The sequence below is a fragment of the Myripristis murdjan genome, chromosome 5, assembly GCF_902150065.1.
Source record: "Myripristis murdjan chromosome 5, fMyrMur1.1, whole genome shotgun sequence".
In the NCBI taxonomy this organism is placed as follows: domain Eukaryota; kingdom Metazoa; phylum Chordata; class Actinopteri; order Holocentriformes; family Holocentridae; genus Myripristis; species Myripristis murdjan.
This window is the reverse complement of record NC_043984.1, coordinates 32366315-32391863: the sequence shown is the minus strand read 5'-3', so window position 1 is coordinate 32391863 and position 25549 is coordinate 32366315. Positions and strand designations below refer to the sequence as shown.

At 40.8% G+C, this 25549-nt stretch overlaps 1 protein-coding gene across 1 annotated transcript in view; it reads left to right on the top strand.

Annotated features, from left to right (window-relative positions):
* The window catches only part of LOC115359827 (copine-9-like), a 149267-nt gene that overhangs the window by 84281 nt on the left and 39437 nt on the right, over positions 1–25549 (top strand). The window contains exons 8-14 of the mRNA XM_030052470.1: positions 10963–11026; positions 13962–14065; positions 15038–15142; positions 20922–20963; positions 23144–23219; positions 23618–23671; positions 23880–23941. Coding sequence (XP_029908330.1) covers positions 10963–11026; positions 13962–14065; positions 15038–15142; positions 20922–20963; positions 23144–23219; positions 23618–23671; positions 23880–23941 — 507 coding nt within the window. The remainder of the gene's footprint in view (positions 1–10962; positions 11027–13961; positions 14066–15037; positions 15143–20921; positions 20964–23143; positions 23220–23617; positions 23672–23879; positions 23942–25549) is intronic.

The window sequence follows — 25549 nt, the reverse complement described above, 5'->3', positions numbered from 1 at the left end:
ATACCAACTATACCCTAACAGAAAAAAAAAAGTTAAAAGCACAGATAGACAGAGATCTTTAAAGCGAATGTGTTTCCTAGATCTTCATCTTAAAAAACAAACAAAACAAACAAACAAAAAATAAACAGATGGGCAGACACTGTTTATGTTTCAAAAGTTAAAAAAGTTTTTTTCACTGTGGTTTCAGTTTGATTAGCACTTTTAAGAATATAACAGCAACCCCTTTCTTGTCTAAAAAAGTGTTAAATTCCAAGTTGTACTTCAGTCAGTTAGATAAAATTGAAGTTTCTTGGCAACCGGCTGAAATGTTTTATTGATAGCATTTGAAAGCTTGTTTAATCTTGTCTCGTGAATATTAAATGACCATTGTTAATGAGCTCTCTATCTTCATCCCATCACTACAAAAGGAGGTCTGTGGAGCCGTCCCCATTTCTCTCTTTCACAGTTTCTGACATCTTTTGTTGAAAGATAAAAGCTCAACCTTTGAAAATAACTTTGTAGATTTTAATTCACCTGAGTTTGGACAAAAGAGGTCATCAAATCCCCATCCTCTTTGTTACATCAAACACACCCACAAAGGATAATGCAATTTACTAAAATCGCCAGTGCTATTAGAAACAAATGTATGAATTCAAGAGTTTGTAATCTAACTTGAGCTGATTTTGTTAAACATAACTTGAAATATTTGCCACTAACGCATTCAAAACCTTCCTCTAATCCAGGGTTTGTCAATTCTTTACCACCCCAAGACACACTTTCTTCTCTCATGAATTAGTCTAGGCCCAAAAGATGAATTTTCCATGATTTTTTTTTTTTTTTAAATGTTTCAACATTTGTCATATTGTCATTGTAAGCAAGATTGCATTCCTCAAAGGTTAATTAAACAAAATAATACAAAACACATGATTTAACTATACAAAAGTTATTTCTGTGTAAAAGAAAATAGACGGGGCGACGCAGTGGCTCACATGGTAGAGCGTGTACCACCTGTCGATTCCAGACTGAGACCTTTACTGCATTTCATCGCCTTTCTCTCCTGCTTCTCTCTACTGTCACTACTGAAAAAAAAACAAACAGAAATGCCAGACAAATAAATAAAGAAAGAAAAGAAAAAAAGTTCCATTTCATAAAGCATAGCTGTTACTCCAGGCTACTTTGATTTGAATGAGCATCATCACCTTCCCTGGCGAATCCATGCTTGATATAATCTGAATTATGTTTTTCTGAGGAATACAAGCCCTATGGCCATTTGTTTTTTGTTTGAGAAAACTCATATTATTGTGTCAAGCTCCCCTCGCATCTAATTAAATCTGAAACTTGCCTCGTGTGGCGGTGAGGAGTGCCATGCCATTTGATTGATACGGGGTGTCTCAGACACGGTGATCCAAGCATCACTGTTGCACCATATGAACTCTCAGTTACGAAAGTTATGAAAAAACTTTACCATGGACTGCAAAGTACCATTAGCATTTTCATGATGTTACACTTATGGACCACTAGGAGGCATTCAGGGCCCACTGGAGGGCTGCAACCCACTGGTTGAGAAACCCACAAGGAACTAGGTTGTACGTCCCACTACTGCCTCCGTTCTTCATGACAGGAGGAAATGGCAAAAAACAAATTATATATGAAGTTATCACAAGTTTGATTTATGTGGGATCAGTGTTTTTTAAGGGGACGTTGGCCTTCACCAACATGAGCAATTAGCATTGGAATTTTAACTTCACAAATTTATTTTAGAGAAAGAGATGATTAGCATGTGATTAAAATCATTAACGATCTACAATAATTACAAATCTCATCCTCAGGTAGTGTGACTCCTGTGGGACTGGTTCCTCCTGCACCTCGTTTAGTTACTCTGTCAAGCGATCGGCATAGGGAAAGAGCAGAAAATCACCCTGAGTTATGTAAACCTGAGATTCTCAAGATGACACACATATTGTGTAACGTCTCTGTGGCCATGTAAGGACATCCAAACCCTGCTCTCGCACAACGTTGCTAACCAGGGCTCTCGCCGGTGGATGTGGGCCGTGAGCCGCAGCCCTCCTGACTGAGTGGTGAGCGGTGCAGGGGATCCCCGACCCGACTATAAATAAACACAAGGACATTAATCTGCACACAGTGTCTCCTGAATCAGGGCAGCTAGCACCGGTGTGAGAGGTAATCGTATACGATGCCCTCGATATGGGCTTGTTTGGCTCGGATGCTCTGTGTGTGTGTGTGTGTGTGTGTGTTTGACTAGTGTTTGTGCGGCATTTATTTTAAGCAGGTATGTATAACAGATAAAATGCACTCAAAAATCACAATGCAAAAGGAGAGAGTTTGGGGATTTTAGTCTGTTTTTGTGTATGTTTGTTTATAGACATGTACGTGTGTGTGAGTGAGTGAGTGTGTGTGTGTTTGTATGTGTGTGAGCTTGTGTAACATGTGTGGGAGAGGGGACCCTCAGCAGGCAGTGGAAGATGTGGGAGGAGGATGTGGTGTGTGTGTGGGAAAACTCCTGCTGAAGCTCTCAGCATACACACACAAACACACACACACACACACACACACACACACACACAAACACTTTCTCTTTTTCTTTGATGTCTTCCATCTTTCAGTTATTTACTTCCTCCTTGCTGTATCGATTCCCTCCATCACGCTGTGCTTTCGCTCCAGTCGAGTTGTTGGAGGAGGAGTGTGAGCAGGAGCCTCCGTGACAAACAGTGGCTTCAAGAGACTGTCCTCGGGCGAAAAATGACCCTGCACGGTGTTTGTACAGCAGCTTGTGACGACCCGTAGCTACGTTTTAAAGTTAAGCGACCTCTAGTGGTCCTGTAAAGCGTAAAGTGGCTCTCAAATGGTGGGGCGCGCACCCCTAGGGGTATGTTTGGGTACTGCAGGGGGTTTAAAACACACCACTCATTAATACTTCCTGAAATAATTAGCCTATACTATAATAAGTAGCAGCGATACAGCTGAAAACAAGGAGAAAAGAGTGAAAAAGAAGCAACAGAGCCAATAAATATCAGTATCAGGTTGGTATTTCAGACACTGATGGCGCCATATTGGACCTCTTTATAAAAGATGATTTTCTGCACTGGTCAGGCGGCACTTGACTAGAACATTTAATGATATTTGCTGCCTAATGTTAGTTCATGTTTTGTAACCGTAACCCTGACCTTCACTCACGTTCCTGTGAGTCAAACACACCGGGACACTAAATTAAGAAATGCTCCTGTGCGTACCCATGTGGTCTCATGGGTCAGAGTACTTTTAGGACTTTGAATGTGTGTGTATGTTGGTACAGTTCACAGTTTGCTATCCTCGTGAGAATAATTGTGAATTCAAGACTTCCAGAGTGAGGACATTATGGCCAGGTGTCACTAGCAGTGTTGGGTAAGTGACTCAAAAAAAAGAGTAATCAAGTTTTGACTCGTTACTTTCTTCAAACTGTAATCACACTGTCAATTACCCTCACTAAGAAGTAATTCGATTACCGGTTACTTCTATTTTGAATTACACTCTAAAACCCAGATCAGCCGTTGTCAGAAGGAGAATACAAGACTGGACGACAAATGCAGGATCCCTTACTCTACCTTGTTACTGGGAAAAGTAATCTGATTACATTAATCTGGGTAAAAGTAATCTACGTAGCTTCAACACTGGTCACTTGGGCACTGATCTCCAGGTAAGATACCGATTTCGATTTGATCCCATTTTGAGTCAGGGTTGATTCAGTCCCATTACCAGTTTTTGCTCAGCTGAGTTTCGGTGGACTAGCAGCTCAGCAGGACAGGAGATGTACCACAAATTACTTTTAGCAGAAATCTTCACACTGGAAAAAGCACAGAAAGGAAAATTATATTTTTTTTTCTAAAGGTTATTTTTTGGGGCATTTTGTATGGGCATTTATTGTCTGATGAAAAAGGAAGACAAAGGTTTGAAACACTGCAGCTATTTTTGTTAGGTCGAGTGGCAACTTCAACAAACAGCAGTGAAAAGGAAATGAAAACACCCTCTTCGAATAGTTAAAAACGACGTAACCTCGTATGTCTCATCTCTCTGGAGGTAGTCTCATCTCTCCATTCGTATGCTCAGTTTGTCCCAAACCACAGGTGAACATGCATGGGAGTGTTTTCCAGAACAAGACTTGGATTACACTCCACAAAGCAGAATTTTCCGTCATGCTTTATGCTCAACTCCGTTCTCCAGTTTTTGGGGCCTTCCTTCTCCATGAGGCGTACAATTAACTTTTGTCAGTCATTAAAGACTCAACTTGGAGTGAGTAAATGATGCAAAATTTATCGTTTTTGGGTGAAGCGCTCCTTTAAGGGACTAGTTTGTTAGTCCTTGGGTTCAGGGATAAAGTTAAGGTTAGGTAAATGTTAAAAAATAGTCCAGAAGTGCTGTTTATTCTTACTGAAGGCTTCGCTCATGTAAATTTGGTGGAGCAGGTTGAGGTAGATGGTTGGGAGTAAGTGTACTTAGGAAGGTGCTCACCACTGTAGTGATACAACTCTGTGTGTGTGTGTGTGTGTGTGTGTGTGTGTGTGTGTGTGTGCGTGCTGCAGGTATCCCCGCCGCCCCGTGCGCCCGTGCACAAAGTCATTACAGGAGCGACGGCGGCTCGACAGATGCTCATACATCAACATTAACGCTCTTTGTTAACGCCGCGAGGGGCGAGGGAGATTGATTGAAAAGAAACGAGGAGGAGGAGAGGAAAATGAAAGAGCAAGAATCAATTCTCGTTCCAAGTGACTCGGGTGTAGTTTTTACCTGACGCTCATCCAGCCAGCCGGTTTGTGTGACTGTACTAACTAAACGTGGATTAGGAGGGAAGTAACACAAAACCATACAGCATGTTTGCGTGTGTGTGTGTGTGTGTGTGTGTGTGACAGCAGTGTAGGAGAGCAGAAACAAGGTCTGGGCTGAGACTAAAACCTGGTTCAAGGACAATGGAAACTGCTTTTCAAGGAGGCTGTCAGCCCTGACTGTGTGTGTGTATGTGTGTGTGTATGTGTCATTTTATCATCGGTGGTTACCTCCTCAGACTGGCTCCAGGATAATGGATTATGTGTGTGTGTCACGGATGTTGGCGATGGCATCCTTGGATCTCGGCCAGCATTTTAATCAGAGCGCGGCGTCGGCCCTGCTGCTCGCGGCGCAGCTTCAAGTGGACGGAACGAATGGAGGTGTCTTGTTGTCGAGGTGCGTCGTGATCCGCAGCCGAAGGGAATCACCAAGTGGATGATAAAAGGTTTTCCGACTTTTTACATGGTTTTCACCGGCTTTTTTGGCTTCGACTCCTCATGGAGACTTTTAATTACGAGCTAATTTTCTCCCGGCTTAAATTCCCGCTCATGAAAAGTGGCCTGGACCCAAAATGTGACAGTGGAGTTTGCTTTTGGCCTCGTCTATCAACATGCAGCTCACTAATAATGATAACGATGATGAGAATTTTAAACTTCATTTTTATTGTGCTAATCTGAAAGCAAGATACTTCACATTAAAAACACAGGACAAAAGGAGGAAAAATAAATAACACAAGGGTCCAAAATAATTAACAACCAACAGTATACAGAGGAAAAGACAATGAAAAGAATAACACAAAAAAATAAACATTTACATAAAATCAAGTCTTTAAAAGAACAGGAGATTCAAACTAGTGTTGATTATTGCTGGATACAGTATGTTTGCTTTCCACTGTCAAGAGAATTTTGATTGACATTTTCGAATATCATGAAAAATAAAATGAGAACTTTGTACATTTCCTTTTTGTTTTTCAAAGTAAAAAAAAAAAAAATGAAAATCATGCTTATTATTGTGTTTAATTGCTGTGCAGAGACAAAAACAATCAATTGCATTTTGACATTCTCATGCACAGACTGCCAGTCACTGATGGAAACAACATGAGTGATATAACACTGACAAACCAGCAGTGATAAGCCCATGACGGACACTGAATCAGGGGAGAAACAACACAAATCACATTTCTTGGAGGTCACGGTGTGAAAATATTGCCGTGTCGCTGTTCATTCAACTCCACCGCTGTTTGTAAGACAGCTTCTTTACCGACAAGAAACTTTTCCATCTCAAGCAAAGGCCCAAACTTTGTTATGCCACTGAGGAAACTGTAACCGCAGCTTCCAATTAGCCTTTCTAATGTGATACACCGTGATTTGCATAAAAATACGTGATTGGAAACTCAGTCATAATTGGCCGAGAGGTTCCATTTCCACCGAGGCCGCCGATGTTAAAATGTCATGGTGCGGTAAGGCTCTCTGATAGGAAGTTTCCACTCTGTGCAATATGGTAATGATTTCTTGCACGGGGGACTTGGGCTTGAAATCGTGAAGCTCATCATCTCGGAGCTCGGTTTTTATACCTCGGGTTCGACAGCGGCCGTGACTGCAGGCGTTTTGTTTTCAGATCATCCATCCGTCTGTAGCATTCTCGTGAATCTCAGGAATGCCTTGAGGGATTTTCATTAGATCTGGCACAAATGTCCACTTGAACTGATTACATTTTGGCGGTCAGAGGTCAAAGTCGGTGTGATCTCACGTCCATCCCATTCTCAGGAAGGCAATATCCCGGGAACGCCTTCAGGGAATCTCCTCAAAGACTTGGATCCAAAGATGAACTGACTGGAATTTGATGGTCAAAGGTCAAGGTTGCCGTGGTCATAACTCTAGAGTTCATCGGCTAATTACGACACAGATGCAGGTTAAAATGATGAAGTGATGACATTTGTATCCCAAAGGTCAAAGGTCAGCTTCACCGTGACATTGTAACGTTCACTTTCCTGGCCATTAATCAGCGGCATAACTCAGCAACGGAGGCCGAGATTGGGACCGTATCTCATATCGGGTCGGATATTGAAGCGGTGACACTAATCTGATCTGTGAAGCGTCCACGATTTAGAATTTATAGCTTCTCGATCGATTTCTGAAGCATCATCTGCTGTCAGGTTTATTGGCCAGGCACGGGAGCACATGCAAGGACTCTGTTTTTTAGCTTACATACTAATTGACACACAGGCAACAAAGCTGAGGCACGGGGGAGAGATAATGAATAACAAGCTAGACAACAACAAAAGAAATAGTTTTCTCTCACACTTGACCAGGGAGTTTTGCAAAGCACTGTCGCTGAGAAAAGGGGCTTTTGCGATGAACAGGTGAAGAGCCACGGATATGAGTCTTCGTCTGCAACGTGACTGGTCGGCAGAGGCATATTTCTGCTTTGGACTTCGGCCTCGTTGCGTATGCATTTGTGAATGGACGATGAAGCGCAAAGTAAAGGGAAAGAATCATCGATTGCACAAGTGTTATTATTATTGTTGTTATGACAGTGGACATGATTAATCAAAAGCTGATGTTAACTTCTCTGTTTGTGATGCCGAGTAGTTTAAGAAAAGGACCAATAAAATGCATGTCTGATTACTTTGAGTAGTATAAACTGGATAAACTATGGCTCCATAAAGCCCACATAAAGCACAGTCTGTCTCAATTACTGTCCTTTTCTTTATGATGTTATGATCACAGTTGTGCTAATAAATAAAGCCTGAATAAAACTTAATGTTAAACTTTTGCAGGGGCAGTTGAAAAGACTAAGGAGGATTGTAAAACTCAAAACACAAAATGATTAAACAAGTGATTGGTAGTCACGACGATGACTGCCTCCGTATTTTTATTCCCTTCCCCTTATCAGAGAGTGCCCTCCACTGCTGTGAATGAGAGGAGTATCACTCGGCAGTGAAGTGCTTGTTGGGACGGCCCCGTTTGGGGAAGGGTCTCCTCTGCTGCTCTCGCCCCCCCCGTGGGAGTCTGAAGCTCAGAGGGGGCACCACCGGCAGCTCGGGCAGAGGTTTGGCCTTGGCTTCGGTTCACTTCCTCTCATCGCACCAGCACACTTTATCTCCGCTGAATGGTGCTTCAGGTGCCTGACTGCATCGACTTTTGCTTGTAACTTGTCGTCCCAGAGTGGCTTTTCACACGCCGGTAAAACATCGTCTTCTTGCAGCAGAGAGCTCTTTGGGTTTGTCTCCGCCACCGAAAACTCCCTGCTCACTGGAGAGAGATTGCTCCTCTCTTTCTCCATCATGAAATTGCCGTCCACAGGGGAAATCGGCACTTTTTTTTTTTTTTTTTTTTGCATTTACATTTGCGCAGTCACAGTTTTAATTAATTGTCTGTGCCTTTGCTCATTTGCGTGCCCTACTTTAGTAAATACCATGCGCTGTGCCTGGAATTTTGAGCGTTGGTGCATCCGGAGTTTGGCGTTTTTTTTAGATGAAATACAAGGACAATGTCGAAGCTGTGAGGAAGGGACAAAGAAAATCAATGGAAAGTGTGCGAGGCTTGAGGGGGTGTTTAGAAAATGCCACAGGAAAATGAAAATAGCTGAGAAAATTGTTCTCTGATGGCGAACGCCGAAGCGATTCCCGAGGCTTTAGCCGGGGATTCCCCCCTTCCTCAATGATTTCAGGCCATATTTTCCAATCCAAATCCAATTTCAATACAGTTAGCAAGACTGCCCTGTAATTCATCACCGCATGAAAAGTCCAATCTCCCCTTGAGAGAAATTAGTATGTGGGAATTGGATCGTGATCAGTGGCAGAGAGAAGATTGGTGATGTTGATGAGGAATCCTCCCTCCACCCTTGTCTGTCTCCTCCCATATACACTAATTGCGTCTGCTGAGGAGCTGGTCTGGGGTCAGCACAGTTTGACTAGTCACCACAATGAGAAGTGACTGGTACAATGAGATCAGCAGGCGGACAGCTGGCGAGAATGTAAACCGCTGCCGAGCAAAGACTCCAGATCGCGTCTCCAAAAAAAAAAATAAAAAAAAAAATAAAAAATACATGCAGCAGCTCTAAATATAATTATCATCAAATTAATTATGAGCCTTGATATAATTACTCTCAAGAAGTGGACCAAGGCTCTTGTGATTATACATTTTGAGTTTTTTTTTTTTTTTTTTCTGAAACAACTAATAAATGAAAACTTTCAGCTGCTGGCACCACCACTGAACATTTAATATCCAACTGGTTAACTGGAATATCCGTAAATAATATCACACAGTCCAAATTCCACTCAAAGTCACAACATAATGACAGTTTTCAGGATGATTAAGGACAAATAAGCAATGAATCAATAATCAAATGAAAAACAAACTGTCATGTTTAATTTAAACGATGTATTCAGTTGATATCATACATATTGACTTCATGAGTGAATCTCTACATTGTGAAGATTCAGTCTACAGTCTTAAAAATTACATATATGGATTATTATATGATACAGGCGAATGAAGAAAAAAATGTGCTGGTTTCATACTGTAACCCTCAAAATCCTTGTTTTTTTTTTTGTTTTTTTTAATTTTGTCTCCATCTTTGCTGCGTCTCATTGCTCTGGTGTTTCAGACGTCTTTGCCCTTGCCCTTAATAAACTTTGAGTTTCTGTAGGTGGCGCTCTTTTCTCCCCAGTTTGAACAAACTGGCAACATAAAAAGCATCACTTCCTGTGCAGCAGGAACGACCCACCAGACACCGAGTGTTTAGAACGGCAAATTAAAAATGTTTTATAACCTGTATATAGACTGAATCACTGTTGTGTGACAGAAAGAAGCAAAATATTAGAAATTTACTGATATAAAATTATCCCGTGCGTGTATAGTGGCGTGTTGTATGTGCTACAGGTCCGTGCAGAGTTTTCTTTTTCTTTTTCTTTTACACAGACAGACCTACCGACGATTCAAGTCAGTTATTAGACCCAAAATTGTTAATCAAATGCTGTGTTTAACATATTCGTTGTAATTTCACATCATGCTCGAAACATTTTTGTGTGTCGAGAACCGTGATGAGAAAAAAAAACCGTGGTTCACTAAACTGAGGCCTGCAGAAATTTGGTGGATAAGATAAGATAAGATAAGATATTCCTTTATTAGTCCCACAGTGGGGAAATTTCAGTTTTTTTTTTTTAATTTTTTTTTTTTTAAGATAAGATAGAGACGGTTTGATAGTAGAATCGCCATCGGATGGCATCAATAAATCCAGACTCCTCTCTCCTTGAATGGGGAGTGGTCTGTGTCTAATGTTTTGGCGTAACCTTGAAGCACACGAAGAAATTCAGGAGCACGGTGAAAAAATGTAAACGATACGTTAACATTTGTGACAGAAGATTACGGTTTGTAATTGTATGTGATGTAGATTGTAATCTTTACTCTATGATGAATCTGTTTTTTGGAGGGAGAAAAAAAATAAGAGCTGAGGGAGAGGGGATATTCCAACAAAAACGTCAGAATTTTCAATTTTCAATTTTTTTTTTTCCAATTTCAATTAAACTTGTACGGTTACAAGAAAAAAACTTGCATATTCTCTGAAATTAAAGTGGCAAATTTACGAGAAAAATAAATTTGTTGACTTTATAAGCTCAGAATTTTCAAGTTTTTTTTTCTCATAAATTTGAGGTTTTTTTCTCTTCTCTTTTTTCTTTAATCTCAGACAGTTTTTTTCCTCAGAATATTAACCCTAACCCTCCTCCAGCTCCAGATTATTTCCCTCTACAATGGCACTTACTCTCATGCTGTGCTTGAAAATTATTTTTCCGGTTCACACATATCTATTTTCAGGGGCAAGCGCTCGCACTGTAGAGCGCTGATTCGATTTTTACCCGTTCCACCAGCTCCACACTCACTGCCGACACCTATCCTGCTCGGGCTTGTCGGGGCAGCAGCATTGATGTCGACTTAGACAGTTTGTCCTAAATATCGAAGCTGCGCAAAAATCTGACTGTGTGATTTTATGTCAGTGTGTCTTCTGATGAGCTGCTGTCATCTTTCAGATTTTCCCATCGTATACTGATGGAACGCACAGCCTGCAAGATCATTTGAGCCCTAATCATTTCTAACAACTCTCTCTCTCTCTCTCTCTCTCTCTCTCTCTCTCTCTCTCTCTCTCTCTCTCTCTCCTTCACAGTGGGATTCCTGGGAAGAAATGTGGAAGCATCATCTTCACAGCCGAGGAGCTCAGTAACTGCAGGGTTAGTGCCACATTATACTGAGGCCAATTTGTTTCCCCAGGCCTCAGGACACACACACACACACACACACACACACACACACACACAGTGTTGTAAAAAGAACAGAGCAGAGGTCAGAAAGTCAAACGCCTCAGTCTAAAGTCATCACAGTCACATTCGCCAGTATCTTTTAAATGTAAATGGCCGCCGCTGACGCTCCTCGCTCCCAAAAATGAATCTGATTTGTTCGTCCTGTCATTTTTGAAATTCGCCTTAAGTAGGGAGGAAAGTTTCATTTCTATCATTCTATCAAAAATACCGATGACAACCGCTCATGAATTATTTATCCGGTCTTTCCTTCGCTCTGCTTTTCTTGCCACGGTGGATAAATAATTAGACTCTCCAATCACAGACAGAAAACTCGTACACTGCAGCAGTTTTGCATTCACACACACACACTCACACACATTCGGAGATCTTCTAGAGGCTCTGTGGTTATGATTTGAATAATGAACAGGATATAATGTACACATAAGATCAGGGAAATTCATACATATGGATGTGAGGAAACTCACAAACTGTCACTTGTGAGCGGAAACAAGCTTCTGAGACTCGAGCAGGTGTTGTTATTGACTCGTGTTTGTGCCGGAAAAATATCTAAGAAAAAAAAAAATGTATTTGTGAGAAAATATTACACAGGTGTGCAGCTCCCATTGAATTCATTCAGATACTGATTTGCAAATTTTGTGCATGATTTCACGTTTTTTTTTTTTTTTTGATACGGGTGTGTGAATGTGTTTTGTGCCATATTCAATGAGGCAACTGCAGCAAAAATGTGAGTTTATCAATTTGTGATTCATAGAAAATGGTTTGTGCACCTGCAGTGAAGGGAAACAATTTGGCAACCCCTAAAGCATTTTTCTCCGTGAATTCAAATTTACTGATACACACGTGTGACTATTTTTTACAACTTCGATTTCCACTGTCACAGAGCTCACTTGTTTTACTCTGCCTTATTTATTTATTTATTTATTTATTTATTTATTTATTTTCCCACCCGCACTTCACAAAACACTGCCTCTGATTGGCTGGTACAAACTTTTTTGGCCTCATGTTGCTTAAAAGCCTGCAACAGGAAAGCTATCAGCTATCATGCAGAGAATAAATAATAACCCACATTTTGAAGAACATAACATTACAAATAAGAAATGGAGTGACAGATGAAAGATGGCAAAATCCTGTAAAGTGAGTGACGTGAGTGAAAGTTGCAATTAGTGCCTCCTGGTCAGATTTATTTTAACGCTGTGGCCGTAACATTTCAGAAAATCAACAAAACTTGAAAACTGGAAATATGCATATAATATAAAATATTATATATAATATAAATATAAACATAATATAAATTGTTTTATTTTTCTGTTTTCAGATTTCTCTCATGTACCTCCTGTAGCACCACCTCCTACCACTAGGGCTGGTTAAGGTCAGGTTTAGATTGGCTAACATCGGAGGCAGACAGAGTAGGGGCAGGCCTTTGTGGAGTGCAAGTGGGGAAAAAATAATACTTTTGCTCCAGTAATACCTTCATATTAATGTCCCTTGCAATGCTGCATGTCACATCCCAAAAAAAAAAAAAAAAAAGGAGACCTGCGCTGCCTGTGTCAGTCTCCTCTGTTTGTCTTGTCTGCTGTAAATCTGCACCGTGTTGATAAATAGATGACATGAAGGTGAAAATGATGCATGTGTGCTCCCTTTGTGCTGCATTGAAAAAAGCTGCCATCAGTCACCATGTGCACCAACGCCTATGCCATTACCACAGCAACAGTGCAGGTGGCTGAACACACAAAATCAACCTGATCAAGTGCAAACCTACAAGGAAGTCAGACCTATAGATCAGATCTGAGAACCAAATTAGGTTTGTCTGCAGCCTGTAAGCTCCATCAGTGGAATAAAAAGCACAAACTGTGTTGATACAGTGGAGCGCTGAAATGTCATGAGGTAATTTCTTTGCAGCTGCTAATTGGACTCATTTCTACCCAGCTGTTAATTTCAGGTCAGAGTTGTCATGTTAGCCGGAGGACGCTGGGCATCATGGGACCGTCTGACCAATAATCTTAATAATAACACGCTGACTCATAGCCAAAAAGAAAAGCACAGTGGGACGCTGCCAAAACATATGAAAGAACAAACCAGTAAAGTACAGATTGGGAAATTATTATGGCTCGTTGCTTGCTGCTTGTTTTTGTTTTTTGTTTTAAGCATAGCAGCAAAAAAGATTATTTGGCTAACGTTATTCAGCTTTTGGGAAAAATACTCTTTTTCTGACTTTCCCAGAGTAGGACAAGATATTTGATATCATTTCCACCTCTGTACGTCCAGTGTTTCAGTTCCTGTGGGCAGCATTTTGTGTTAGTTTAGCATAAAGACTTCATGTCTATGGGGCGTCCAAGTGAAAAAATAAACCTTACAGCAGCTGTCTAAAGCAACCCGTCTTGTTCACAAAGTGGGTCATGTGGATTTGAAATAGACATCTTTTAGGAGAAGTTAATTTGTGGTGGCTCTTCCTCTTTCTTCAGCGGTGTGAAGGAAAAATGCGACAGACGGAAAGAGAAATGTGTTCGTTTTAGCCATTTTTTTGTTACGTTAGCCACCAAAAGTACTTGGTTAAGGTTAGAAAGAGGTTCAGTTTAGGCATAAAAATTAAAGTTAGAGAATGTAGAGTTTGCAAAAATGAAAAAAATGAATGAAAAATGACTTCCCTTGCCTGCTAGCATGGCCTTGAAACTAACGCTCTTGTGATAAGTAACAAAAATATGCTCCCCTCAAAATGTAATTGAGAATACAGTTGAATTGTATTAGAGCATAATTTTAAGGAGAGTGGGCTCAGCCATGGTGTAAACTAAACTAAACTAAAATATAACTAAAGGAACATATTGAAATAAATGTGTTGCTCCCCCAGGACATCGCCACCATGCAGCTTTGTGCCAACAAGTTGGACAAAAAGGATTTCTTTGGCAAGTCCGACCCCTTTTTGGTCTTCTACCGGAGTAACGAGGATGGGACGTAAGTGTGTGTGTTTGTGTTTGTGTGCGTGTGTGTGTGTGAATCCTCTGCAGTCCATCTGTCAAGTGTGTCAGTCCCGTGTCGTAACACTCGCTGACAGTGAGTGAAAACCCGCCGGCAGATTCCTCCGTCGGAGTTTGAAAGCTTCTCGTCCATCAGCGAGAAGAAAGGCTAATAGATTTTCCTGACACTGACGCACGAGGAGAAAGGTCTAATCTGCACTTACCATTAAATATTACAGACACACCGCTTCAAACGTTTAGCATCAAAACCTTCTTTTAGTCTTCCTTTCTCCTGCTTTTTGTAGCCTCACACTCTTGAAGTATTGACGGCTGATTTGTACAAGGACAGACCGAACCGAGTTCATAGTGTGCATTATAGCAAAGTCTTTGTGTGGCTGTGCGTCGCTCAATCTGAATAGCCATCCTTGAAGCACGTTGGCAGACCCGTTTAAAAAGGGTTAGTTAACTTTACCTGCTGACTCTTTAGCCGTGGATTTTGCTGCACTGCTTGAGGAAGAGTCACGAGGTGCAGTTTAACCTCAGCGCCTTAAAACTCGCACCTGCCGTTTTGATTCATATCAAAAAGACGTCTGGTTCTCCTTGAATAACAAGGAAATGTATTATATTCACCTATAAGGCTCCCTCCTCGCTTCTCGACCTTCTTTTAAGTCCAGTAACACCACAGATCAAAGCACTGGTTAGTTTTAAACACTGTTACTATGCACTTTGATTTCTTTTGTCTCGTTTAATGATTTCAAAGCAGCGGTATCTCACGTTTTCTGTGATGTTTGCAAATGTTACATGTATTTCGTGGATTGCCGTTTGTGTCATTCTTACCATCCTAATGCTTCTGTTGGTCTCTCCTGACAAATAGATCTAGAGCCGAGTAAAATGAACAATAAATGACAAATAACACGAGTCTGTTATTGTTGTTATTATCATTGTCGTTTGTCCTCCTCGTGGCGTGCAGGTTCACCATCTGCCATAAGACGGAGGTGATCAAGAACAACCTGAACCCGGTTTGGCAGCCGTTCACCATCCCGGTCCGTGCGCTCTGCAACGGAGACTACGACAGGTCAGAGGTCAAACGCAAAGGTCACAGGTGACGGTCACTCACCTGAGGCTTTCAGGGAACAGCAGACAATATCGAAGATTGACCTTTTGGGACAAAACGTGGATATTACAGTGTGGCAGATGTATTGGCATTTTTTTTATTATTATTACAAATCAGGTAAAGGGCAGTCGGTGTCGTCTGCCTCTGGATGTGATGGATGTGATGTCGTTTGATTGATTACAGAATTATTCAATACTCTACTGGCTGTCAATGACACCTGAAATGATTTTAATGCAACCTTTTCTTGCAAGTGTCTATGAATACTGTGTGTTATATCAGCAGCAGTGCTACTAATTGTAATATAAGGGTAAATACTATTATTATCTTTCAATGAGTCCCATGATGATTGTTTCTACAGTGACAAGATTAAAATTGTTGGGGAAACACACATGAGTGCATGGCATGAAAATGGTCATAAGTGAAGATATTGAATAATAGCACAAAATATCAACTATCGGCAGCTAGAATCTGAAAATATGAGCATCGGTCTTTAAAATACTCAGCTGAACTTGAGCTTCCCACAAAGGCTGGTAGTCTCGTTATAGAAAGATAATGACAGACCTTGCTGCATGTGTCTGCATGTTACACAGCAGCTGTTATATTCTGCATTGATGTTAATCATGAAAGGATGCCAGCGCATGCCAACAACAACAACAACAGATGTCAGAGCGGCAATCACACACTTAATGGTCCCGTGTTTTTTCATCTCTTTTCATGTTCGCATCTCATGTCACAGTATTCCATCGCGTCGCCATAAAAGCATCTCAGCCGGCTTTTAGCGTGGTTTGATGTTATGAGTTTGGCTTTGGTTCGATTGTTATGTAGGGTCGCAGCACCCCAGCTACTCACAGTGACACATTCAGTGTGATGGATCGGCAGAAAATGACCGAAGATGCTCGATCCACACTCCCGGTGGTCAGAATAATGCCAGCAGTCGGCCGTGTTACCAGTCTCAGGCCAGTGCTGGTGTTATTGGGACCAACGCGGAGGCCATGCCCCAACACACACACACACGCACACAGTTTGTGACAGCAATAATGAATGCAAATTCAACCATTATTCGCAATTTTGTCCAATCAGTGTCATATTCCAGTGAAGAAAGTCAAATTTCATAGATTTAGCTTAGTGTCTAATATGATTTTCAACTACCGCGGGTACCTTTCCATCACTTGTGGTAAAATTATGGGACTAAGCCAACTGTGAATGGCATGAATTACATCATTAATACGCTTTTAAATACAGTTTAATATCCGAGGCAAGTTCCCACCGAATACTTTGAGATCATATTCACACGGCAGAAGCTCAAATGCTGTGGTCTGTGCATCTCTTTGTTTGTCCAGTTTTCAGAGTCTGCAGCCCTAGCCCTCACCGTAACGGGCTTTGATACTTGTTAGGACCTTGCAGTGACTAAATGAACCAATTTTCTCTATTCTTAACCCCAACTCTAATTTAATAAAGTAATAGGATTCTGATCTTAACCCTAAACCCAACACCTAATACTGGCAAAAAGGAACTTGTAGAAGTGGGCCGTGGCAAAAATGCCCTCGCTTTACAGGATTTTCGTCATTTTTACATTTATAAGGGCATTTGGTCCTCATAAGGATGCAAATACAGATACAAAAACACACACGTGCACATCAGCTTTCACTCTGCCTCATACTAATATAATACCCTCAAAATGACTGCAGTTGATTTACTAGGTGGATGCTTTTCAATACCCTCCCCCTTATTGTCTATGCAGATAAATGTACAGCATCAATTCTGTGTGCGTGCAGAGAGCCAGTCTTACATTATCATTTTGATTGGCTGATTTGTTCTGGCTTGTTTTTTTTTTCTTCTTCTCTTCTTTCAAAACTGGCCTCTTGCTTTCATTCCTCGTCTGCTTTGCCTTTTGCCATTCCCGTCCATCTTAGACTTTTTCTTTCATTGCCAAATATTGCAAAATCAGTATGGGGCTTTTCATGATTTGCAAAGTATTACTTGTGCTTTTATCTCTTAATGTCTGGACTATTGTAAAGCCTCGTTCTCTCGCCTCAGCCGGTCTTGCTAGGCGGTAATCGGTGCAAAATGTTGCTGCAAGGCGCCTGACTAAATCCAGTGTGATCTCATAAAATCACGTGAAATGAGCACAAAGTCTGAAATGCAGAACTGTGTGTGGAGATTATGTTCCTCCACCATGAATTGGATTATCTGACAATATACCAGCAACTGGATTACGTGACAATAGCACAAACTGGATTATGTGACATTATTAGCCCCTTTCACACTGGCACCCTCTTCTGGAAATGTTCCCTAAATGTTACGGTATCGTTATTCTGGAAAGTTCTGCTCAGGCAATCTTATAGATAGATAGATTTACTTTATTGATCCCAAACTGGGAAATTCTTATGTTACAGCAGCATCAATAGAAACCTAAAATAAAGTTATGCAGAAGTATATACAATAAAGACAATAAAGACAAAATATATACAGTAAGACAATAAAGACTAAAAATATACAACAAAGACTAACCTAAGAATATGATATATGAAATGTGATATATATATATATATATATATATATATATATATATATATATATATATATACAGCACAGGCCAAAAGTTTGGACACACCTTCTCATTCAATGCGTTTTCTTTATTTTCATGACTATTTACATTGTAGATTCTAACTGAAGGAATCAAAACTATGAATGAACACATGTGGAGTTATGTACTTAACAAAAAAAGGTGAAATAACTGAAAACATGTTTTATATTCTAGTTTCTTCAAAATAGCCACCCTTTGCTCTGATTACTGCTTTGCACACTCTTGGCATTCTCTCGATGAGCTTCAAGAGGTAGTCACCTGAAATGGTTTTCCAACAGTCTTGAAGGAGTTCCCAGAGGTGTTTAGCACTTGTTGGCCCCTTTGCCTTCACTCTGCGGTCCAGCTCACCCCAAACCATCTCGATTGGGTTCAGGTCCGGTGACTGTGGAGGCCAGGTCATCTGCCGCAGCACTCCATCACTCTCCTTCTTGGTCAAATAGCCCTTACACAGCCTGGAGGTGTGTTTGGGGTCATTGTCCTGTTGAAAAATAAATGATCGTCCAACTAAACGCAAACCGGATGGGATGGCATGTCACTGCAGGATGCTGTGGTAGCCATGCTGGTTCAGTGTGCCTTCAATATTGAATAAATCCCCAACAGTGTCACCAGCAGAACACCCCCACACCATCACACCTCCTCCTCCATGCTTCACAGTGGGAACCAGGCATGTGGAATCCATCCGTTCACCTTTTCTGCGTCTCACAAAGACACGGCAGTTGGAACCAAATATCTCAAATTTGGACTCATCAGACCAAAGCACAGATTTCCACTGGTCTAATGTCCATTCCTTGTGTTTCTTGGCCCAAACAAATCTCTTCTGTTTGTTGCCTCTCCTTAGCAGTGGTTTCCTAGCAGCTATTTGACCATGAAGGCCTGATTGGCGCAGTCTCCTCTTAACAGTTGTTCTAGAGATGGGTCTGCTGCTAGAACTCTGTGTGGCATTTATCTGGTCTCTGATCTGAGCTGCTGTTAACTTGCGATTTCTGAGGCTGGTGACTCGGATGAACTTGTCCTCAGAAGCAGAGATGACTCTTGGTCTTCCTTTCCTGGGTCGGTCCTCATGTGTGCCAGTTTCGTTGTAGCGCTTGATGGTTTTTGCGACTCCACTTGGGGACACATTTAAAGTTTTTGCAATTTTCCGGACTGTCTGACCTTCATTTCTTAAAGTAATGATGGCCACTCGTTTTTCTTTAGTTAGCTGATTGGTTCTTGCCATAATATGAATTTTAACAGTTGTCCAATAGGGCTGTCGGCTATGTAGTAACCTGACTTCTGCACAACACAACTGATGGTCCCAACCCCATTGATAAAGCAAGAAATTCCACTAATTAACCCTAATAAGGCACACCTGTGAAGTGAAAACCATTTCAGGTGACTACCTCTTGAAGCTCATGGAGAGAATGCCAAGAGTGTGCAAAGCAGTAATCAGAGCAAAGGGTGGCTATTTTGAAGAAACTAGAATATAAAACATGTTTTCAGTTATTTCACCTTTTTTTGTTAAGTACATAACTCCACATGTGTTCATTCATAGTTTTGATTCCTTCAGTTAGAATCTACAATGTAAATAGTCATGAAAATAAAGAAAATGCATGGAATGAGAAGGTGTGTCCAAACTTTTGGCCTGTACTGTATATATAAATCTTCCTGCTCGGGATCCACTAAAACATCCAGGAATGCTCCAACAGGGTGCAGGCTGTAAGCTCAAGCACAATTATGCAATAAAAGACTCTTTTACGGTTACATAAAAACTTAATTTAAGGTCGCTGCTAATGATGAAACTGATCGGCTCCGCGGTGTGTTGACAGGATTTCTTTGGAGGTGCGCTCTGTTTATTTCTCTTAGCTCTGACACAAACAAAAAGTCGAATCCTTCAGTGACTAATCACACATTTCAGTTCCCACACAGTTGAAACAAGTCTCCCATTAGCAAACAGCAGCAAAGGAGCAGAGGTGAAGGTGGGACAGGAGGTTTATAGGGGGAAACTGGAGGAAGGAGGGGTGAGGAAAAGGGAGACCAGCCTGTACAGTGCTCATATTATCTCTGGAAACCTAATGTGTCAGGTAATCACTCTGGAGAAACAGTTTTTGTTTAATATTAGCACATAATACATATTACTACATGAATCATTTACATTAAAGTCGTGGGAACGGCCTCACCATGGTACAGACATTTAGCCTACACCCAAACATTTTTTAAGTGCTCTTAACACAATTCTATGATTTTTATATGAAAATTCGCTCATTTAGAATGTAGTTTTTAGGACTATATTGACCAATAGAGTTCACATTTAAAGGAGTAGTCTGTGATTTATCCGAAATAATGACTTTGTTTTGGTCAGTTTCTTAATTTTGTACTGACTTTAAACACACCTGCCCACTGATGGCATGAATTATTCCTTTTCCAGGAGTAGCAAATATGGGGAAAAATTGCATGAAGGTTGCATGATGGTTTGGTAAAAAAAGAAAGTTACCAGACTCAGAATGGCCTGAAACGAGCTACTAAATAGGTCACCAGGTGTGACCAAGTGTCGACCAAAGATTTTTGTTCAGTGCACAATTTCACATATGTCCCATTCACTTACAATGGAACTGAACCTCCTAGCAACTCAAAACCAGCATCGATCTGAGGTCTTTACCCCGTGGTTATGCTGGGTTTGTTGAGTAATAGTAGACTCCATGCTCACATACATCACACAAGTAAGTGTTTAAAAATGCACTGCACAGTATTTATAAGCTATTTACCAAGTATTATTAAAGTCTTTTGCAACTTTCTAACAGCCATTCAAATTATGTTTATAGATGGGTTACAAACCAATAATTACCCATTAACAATTACTTAATATGGTGTATTAAATATTGTAATGTGTGCATCTGTAAACTTTTAATAAGTAGTTTACTAGGTCATAGGGATTCATTATTGTTACATTGTTTGTTAAATGTAAATAAATATTAACTAAAGTTTAATTAACTATCATTTTACTGTTTATTAATGATGGTTATCATAAAGTGTAACCAGGTACCTTTATTTCTTTCTCTGTAATGTCCAAATCGATCTCTGTTGCCTCTTCTTCTCCTCACCATCACACTTTCTCTTCTCCGTGAATCTCACCTCACCTCTCTGTCTATCTGTCTGTCTTATCTCATTTCTCTGCAGAACGGTCAAGGTGGACGTTTATGATTGGGACAGAGATGGAAGGTAAAACATAGCTCTCTGTCTACATCTGCTTTCGGTCTTTCTTTCTCTATTTCTTTCTTTTGCTTCGCTCATTTTCGGCTCCAGACTGAATGTCCCTCAAATGTCACGCCTTGTTCTCTCTGACCCAAGGATGGGAATCCTCTCTGTCTTATTAGTTCACCGGTATCATAAGAGACAGGGGCCTTGGCCGGCCCAGCGCACAGAGCTGGATGATAAATCGAAACCCACTGCCAGGCGAAAGGTTGCTGCTGTGGAGGACGGGAGCTCATGGTTTATGTGCGCTGACCGGCTGTATTTCTCTCTCTCTTTTTGCTTTTTTCACCGGTGTCACTCTCTATCTTCTGCACCATCCCTCTTTCTCCCTCAACGTGTCTCCTCTGTCTCTCTCTCTCTCTCCTGCTCTCTCTTCACCAAAACATCTCTCTTGTCAGTGTTTTTCATCCTTTTTGTGCTCGTCTGTCCTCCTCCCTCTATATTTTTCATGCTTTCTCTCCTCCCTGTCGGGCAGTCAGCTCGCTGTTTCCCCCCTGGAGCTTTCCCCTCTAAATACCAGCGTTACACTGGCAGCAGCGGTGTCATGCAGAGCTTCAGGTGATGATATACTGAGATGCTGGGATGATCTCAGGGAGCTGATATTTACTAGTCTGATGATGCCGGAGGGGATTTTAAGTCCGTGTTCCTAAGTGGAAAAGATGTGGAGATAAAGAGCCTGGATCCGAAGTGATAGACTGAGCAAATTCTCGGGTCCAAATCGTTGTTTAGACCTGAAATCGGTCACAGACAGAGAAACTGGCAAATCAGAGTATTTCCGGGTGGTTCACGTTGCCATGGCAACAGCTGTAAACATGCAGCTGATGTCACGATGTTTGGAGAGTGCGAACCAAACCTTGCCTTTTGGGGGAGCTCTTATTTATTTATTCATATACTTATTTATTTAAGTTTTTATTTATTTATCAAAGGACACATTCACACTGTCGCCTGTAATATTTCTGTAATATTGCTAGTTACTCAACTGCATCTAGGGAAAAAGGACTGAGTTTAGGACTGAGTGTGTAATGTACACACTGAAAATTGTGGCAATGCATTTTTTTTACTGCAGTAGGCATATAATTTAAAGTAATGATGTTAATAATACTAACGTTAATAAGTCCCAGCTGTATCTCCCTGCAGTTTATCCTCTGATTGTGCAGCTTCACGCTGGAACATGAGATGTGAATCAGGATAAATAAATAAATAAATAAATAAATAAAAAATGTTGGTTTTGGGAGGAGTTGAGTCTTACATGTTGTTGGTGGCTTTGCCTGAACAGTTTTCAACAATGATGCAGCTAACTGGGATTAATTTAACTCACACAATTAGCTAATATTAACCTTATCCTGAGATTAGACTATGACTTAGCTTGTAATAAGCCACATAATTTTAAATTTTTGATGCAGTGACATCAGTGGACGTTACAGCTGTTTCCTTGGCAAAGTGAACCACCTGGAAATTTGCCCTGAACAAAAGGCCTACCCATTCTGTTTCTATGGTCACCGACATTTGACTGTTGGGCACCAACATGACGAGCGTATTTCAGAAACCCTGAGGCTCAAAATTAGCTCCTGGTCAGATTTAAACTTTATAATATTGCAAGTGAGAAATGGAGCTACTGCTGTTAAAAAGACAAAGTTTTGTTCCTGTGTCATTTTCCCTTCTGGGCACACAAACCTGTGAGATTCAATGTAAATATTAAGAAAGTCATGTATTATTCGTTTCAGAGTGGTAAAATTACCTATTCCCTGGGAGCTTTCACTTTTTCAGTTCGACTTGCACTGTTTTGCTGTTAAGCCCCCAAAATTTGTTGAATTGTTGAATTTCCCCTCCTGTGATTGATCACAAATTCAAACTGATGTCCAGTGTCTTGGCTTCGTTTTAGTGGGTAACATCGAAGCACCGGAGGCTGTTTCCACCCTGAGAAAATCAACTTACCTAACATTTCAAAGCAACAATACCACTGGCAGGCACGACTGAGTAACACACCCGACACTGCTGAGAATAGAAATCTTTACCAAAGTTTTCATCAGACAGAAGTTGAGCCAAACCAGACTAAAGGACATCTATTAATGTTGCCGATGTTAACTCTCTGTCTCTCTCTGTCTTTGTGTTTCTGCCCCGTCTCGATCAATCCGTCTCTTTTCCAGTCATGACTTCATCGGAGAGTTCACCACCAGCTACAGAGAGCTGTCCAGAGGCCAGAGCCAGTTCAATGTTTATGAGGTACAAAAAATAAAGAAAGAATAAGGGGTAACAACTTGCATCAGCAAAAAAAAAAAAAAAAAAAAAGAAAAAGAAAAAAAAAACATCAGATTTTCTCATTCTCTCTTTTCTCCAGTGCATAAAGGAGATCAAAAATTCAGCATTGTTTTGGGAACTCGCAATGACATCAATATTTCCTTCTTGGTGTTTATATATTATTCACTAAAGCGATAGTTCTTTTTATCATCCATCCCTCGACTGAGGACAATATGTTATCGACACCGATATGCTGTCTGCTGTCTCCACCCGAAGGAAATAATACACGTACCGTGCCAACTAGAGATTTCTGTTTCTGTTCAGACACATTTGTTGGAGTTTCATTTCTGTTTTTTTTTTTCTTTTTCTGTGTTGCGGTCAAGGTTCTGAATCCTAAAAAGAAAGGCAAGAAGAAGAAATACATCAATTCAGGGACGGTAAGGACTGCCGGGCTGCGTTTCATCATCAACCGTCACAGGCGCGATCCGTTTCCACAGATATGATTCATGACAGGAGTGACATGTCTGCCATCATCCTCCCTGTAACTTCATATCTCTGTCCTTTCTCGTGTGTTGTTTCCATTTATTTTGATTTTTTTAATCTTTTCCCCCTTTCTCTCTCTCTCTCTCTCTCTCTCTTTTTCAGGTGACTCTGCTGTCTTTCAAAGTGGAGTCAGAATACACGTTTGTAGACTTCATCAGAGGAGGGTAAGAGGCTCTGTAATGTCTCTTTAGTGCAGAGTAATTTACAGTTTGATGCACTGACAGACTGTCAGGACTGACCAGAAGTCAGTATGAGCGTTTATTTATCTCACCTGATACAGTAGTTAGTGTCATTTTCTAAATGAAGGCATCAAGAGCAGCACACAACAACAGTAAAAGAAATGTGACATTGGGGTAACTTAAGGAATGACTTGCGTTTATAGTAGCTTTGACTTCCTAATGTTGCTCACCATCAGTTTATGCTTGAAAATAAGTTTTTGGCTTACACTGCTGACCAACGTTGCCAACAGAAAAATGATTATGGTTCTCAACAATGTGATGAATCACATTACCACCTTGGTAAGGCTGCAGGAGGAGAGGCTGACGGTCACTTTCCTGTTTCTCTTCTCTGAGTATGGCTGTAATGGTTCAACAAACACACGGTTCGGTTTGTATTCTGTTTTCTGGGTCACAATTTCGATTTTGGTTTGGTTTGTTTAGTGCATCAGGGAGAGAAAAGTGTCATTTCCAGTGTTCTCTCTATATTGTCTTATTGGCAAAATTAATTTTTTTTAAATTCAGAGATTTGGGATAACAATATGAAATCAACAAATATTCCTTCAAGGGCAAAAGTAAGTCACAAGCTCATACAGAGAAAATACATACTGATCCATTCTGCACTTAAAATTGTGTTGTTTGGTGATCATTACCAGCTATTACAACATGACTAGTTTGCCAGCCAGGGCTAGGTAAGGCAATGTTAGCTGATGTTTCCCTAAACTGTGCAATGGCAAAACAAACCCGGTCATTTTACTGAAGTAGAAATTTGCCTCCAAGCTGCATCTCATGCATTTGATCACTATTACTGTCACAGGTGGGACCATGAAAACATATGGATTGAATAAATTGTTAGACCACAGAAACTGAATGACAGAGTCAGTGCTGTTGAAGAGTCATTTGACTGGCTGCCACAGAAGGTTTGATTTATGGTTCGGTGCATGACACTCAAACATCATCCGATGGCAGCCGTGTCGACCCGTCCAGCGTCCGCATGCACACAGTTCCTGTCCCGCCGGTGCTCACATCCAAATTCAGCGGCAGCCAAAATAAATGACTTTGGCCCATCAGAAAATGGGTGTACTGTTCATCCTGTTTCTGCAGCTTATACTCCAACCTGTCACTAAAAATCAGATACCATCGAGTCAGCGTCTTCCACTGATATGATGCAGTTTGATGGATTACATATTTATTGTATTATTGAATGTGCTGCAATACAGCACATATACCAAATGTATATCTATAACACAATATTATGCTGGTAATGTGGTGTTTTGCTGATACTTTGCGCAAGTATGCAGAAAAACAAATTATGTATTTATGATAATGAACGATTATCATTGTTATTGTTTCAGTAGAGTCCCCTGGTGTAAATATGAGTGTGTTTCGCGGGTTTCTTCGCCCAAGAATACAATTTTAAGAGAAACGCTCCATACTTTTAAGTCATTTTGGCATGCAACTGGTCAAATGTAACAATACTGAATATCAGCTACAGTCTGTAAATACTGGTCTTGCCCTTCAAAAGCCCATATTATTTGAACCCTGTTGCCCCCACCT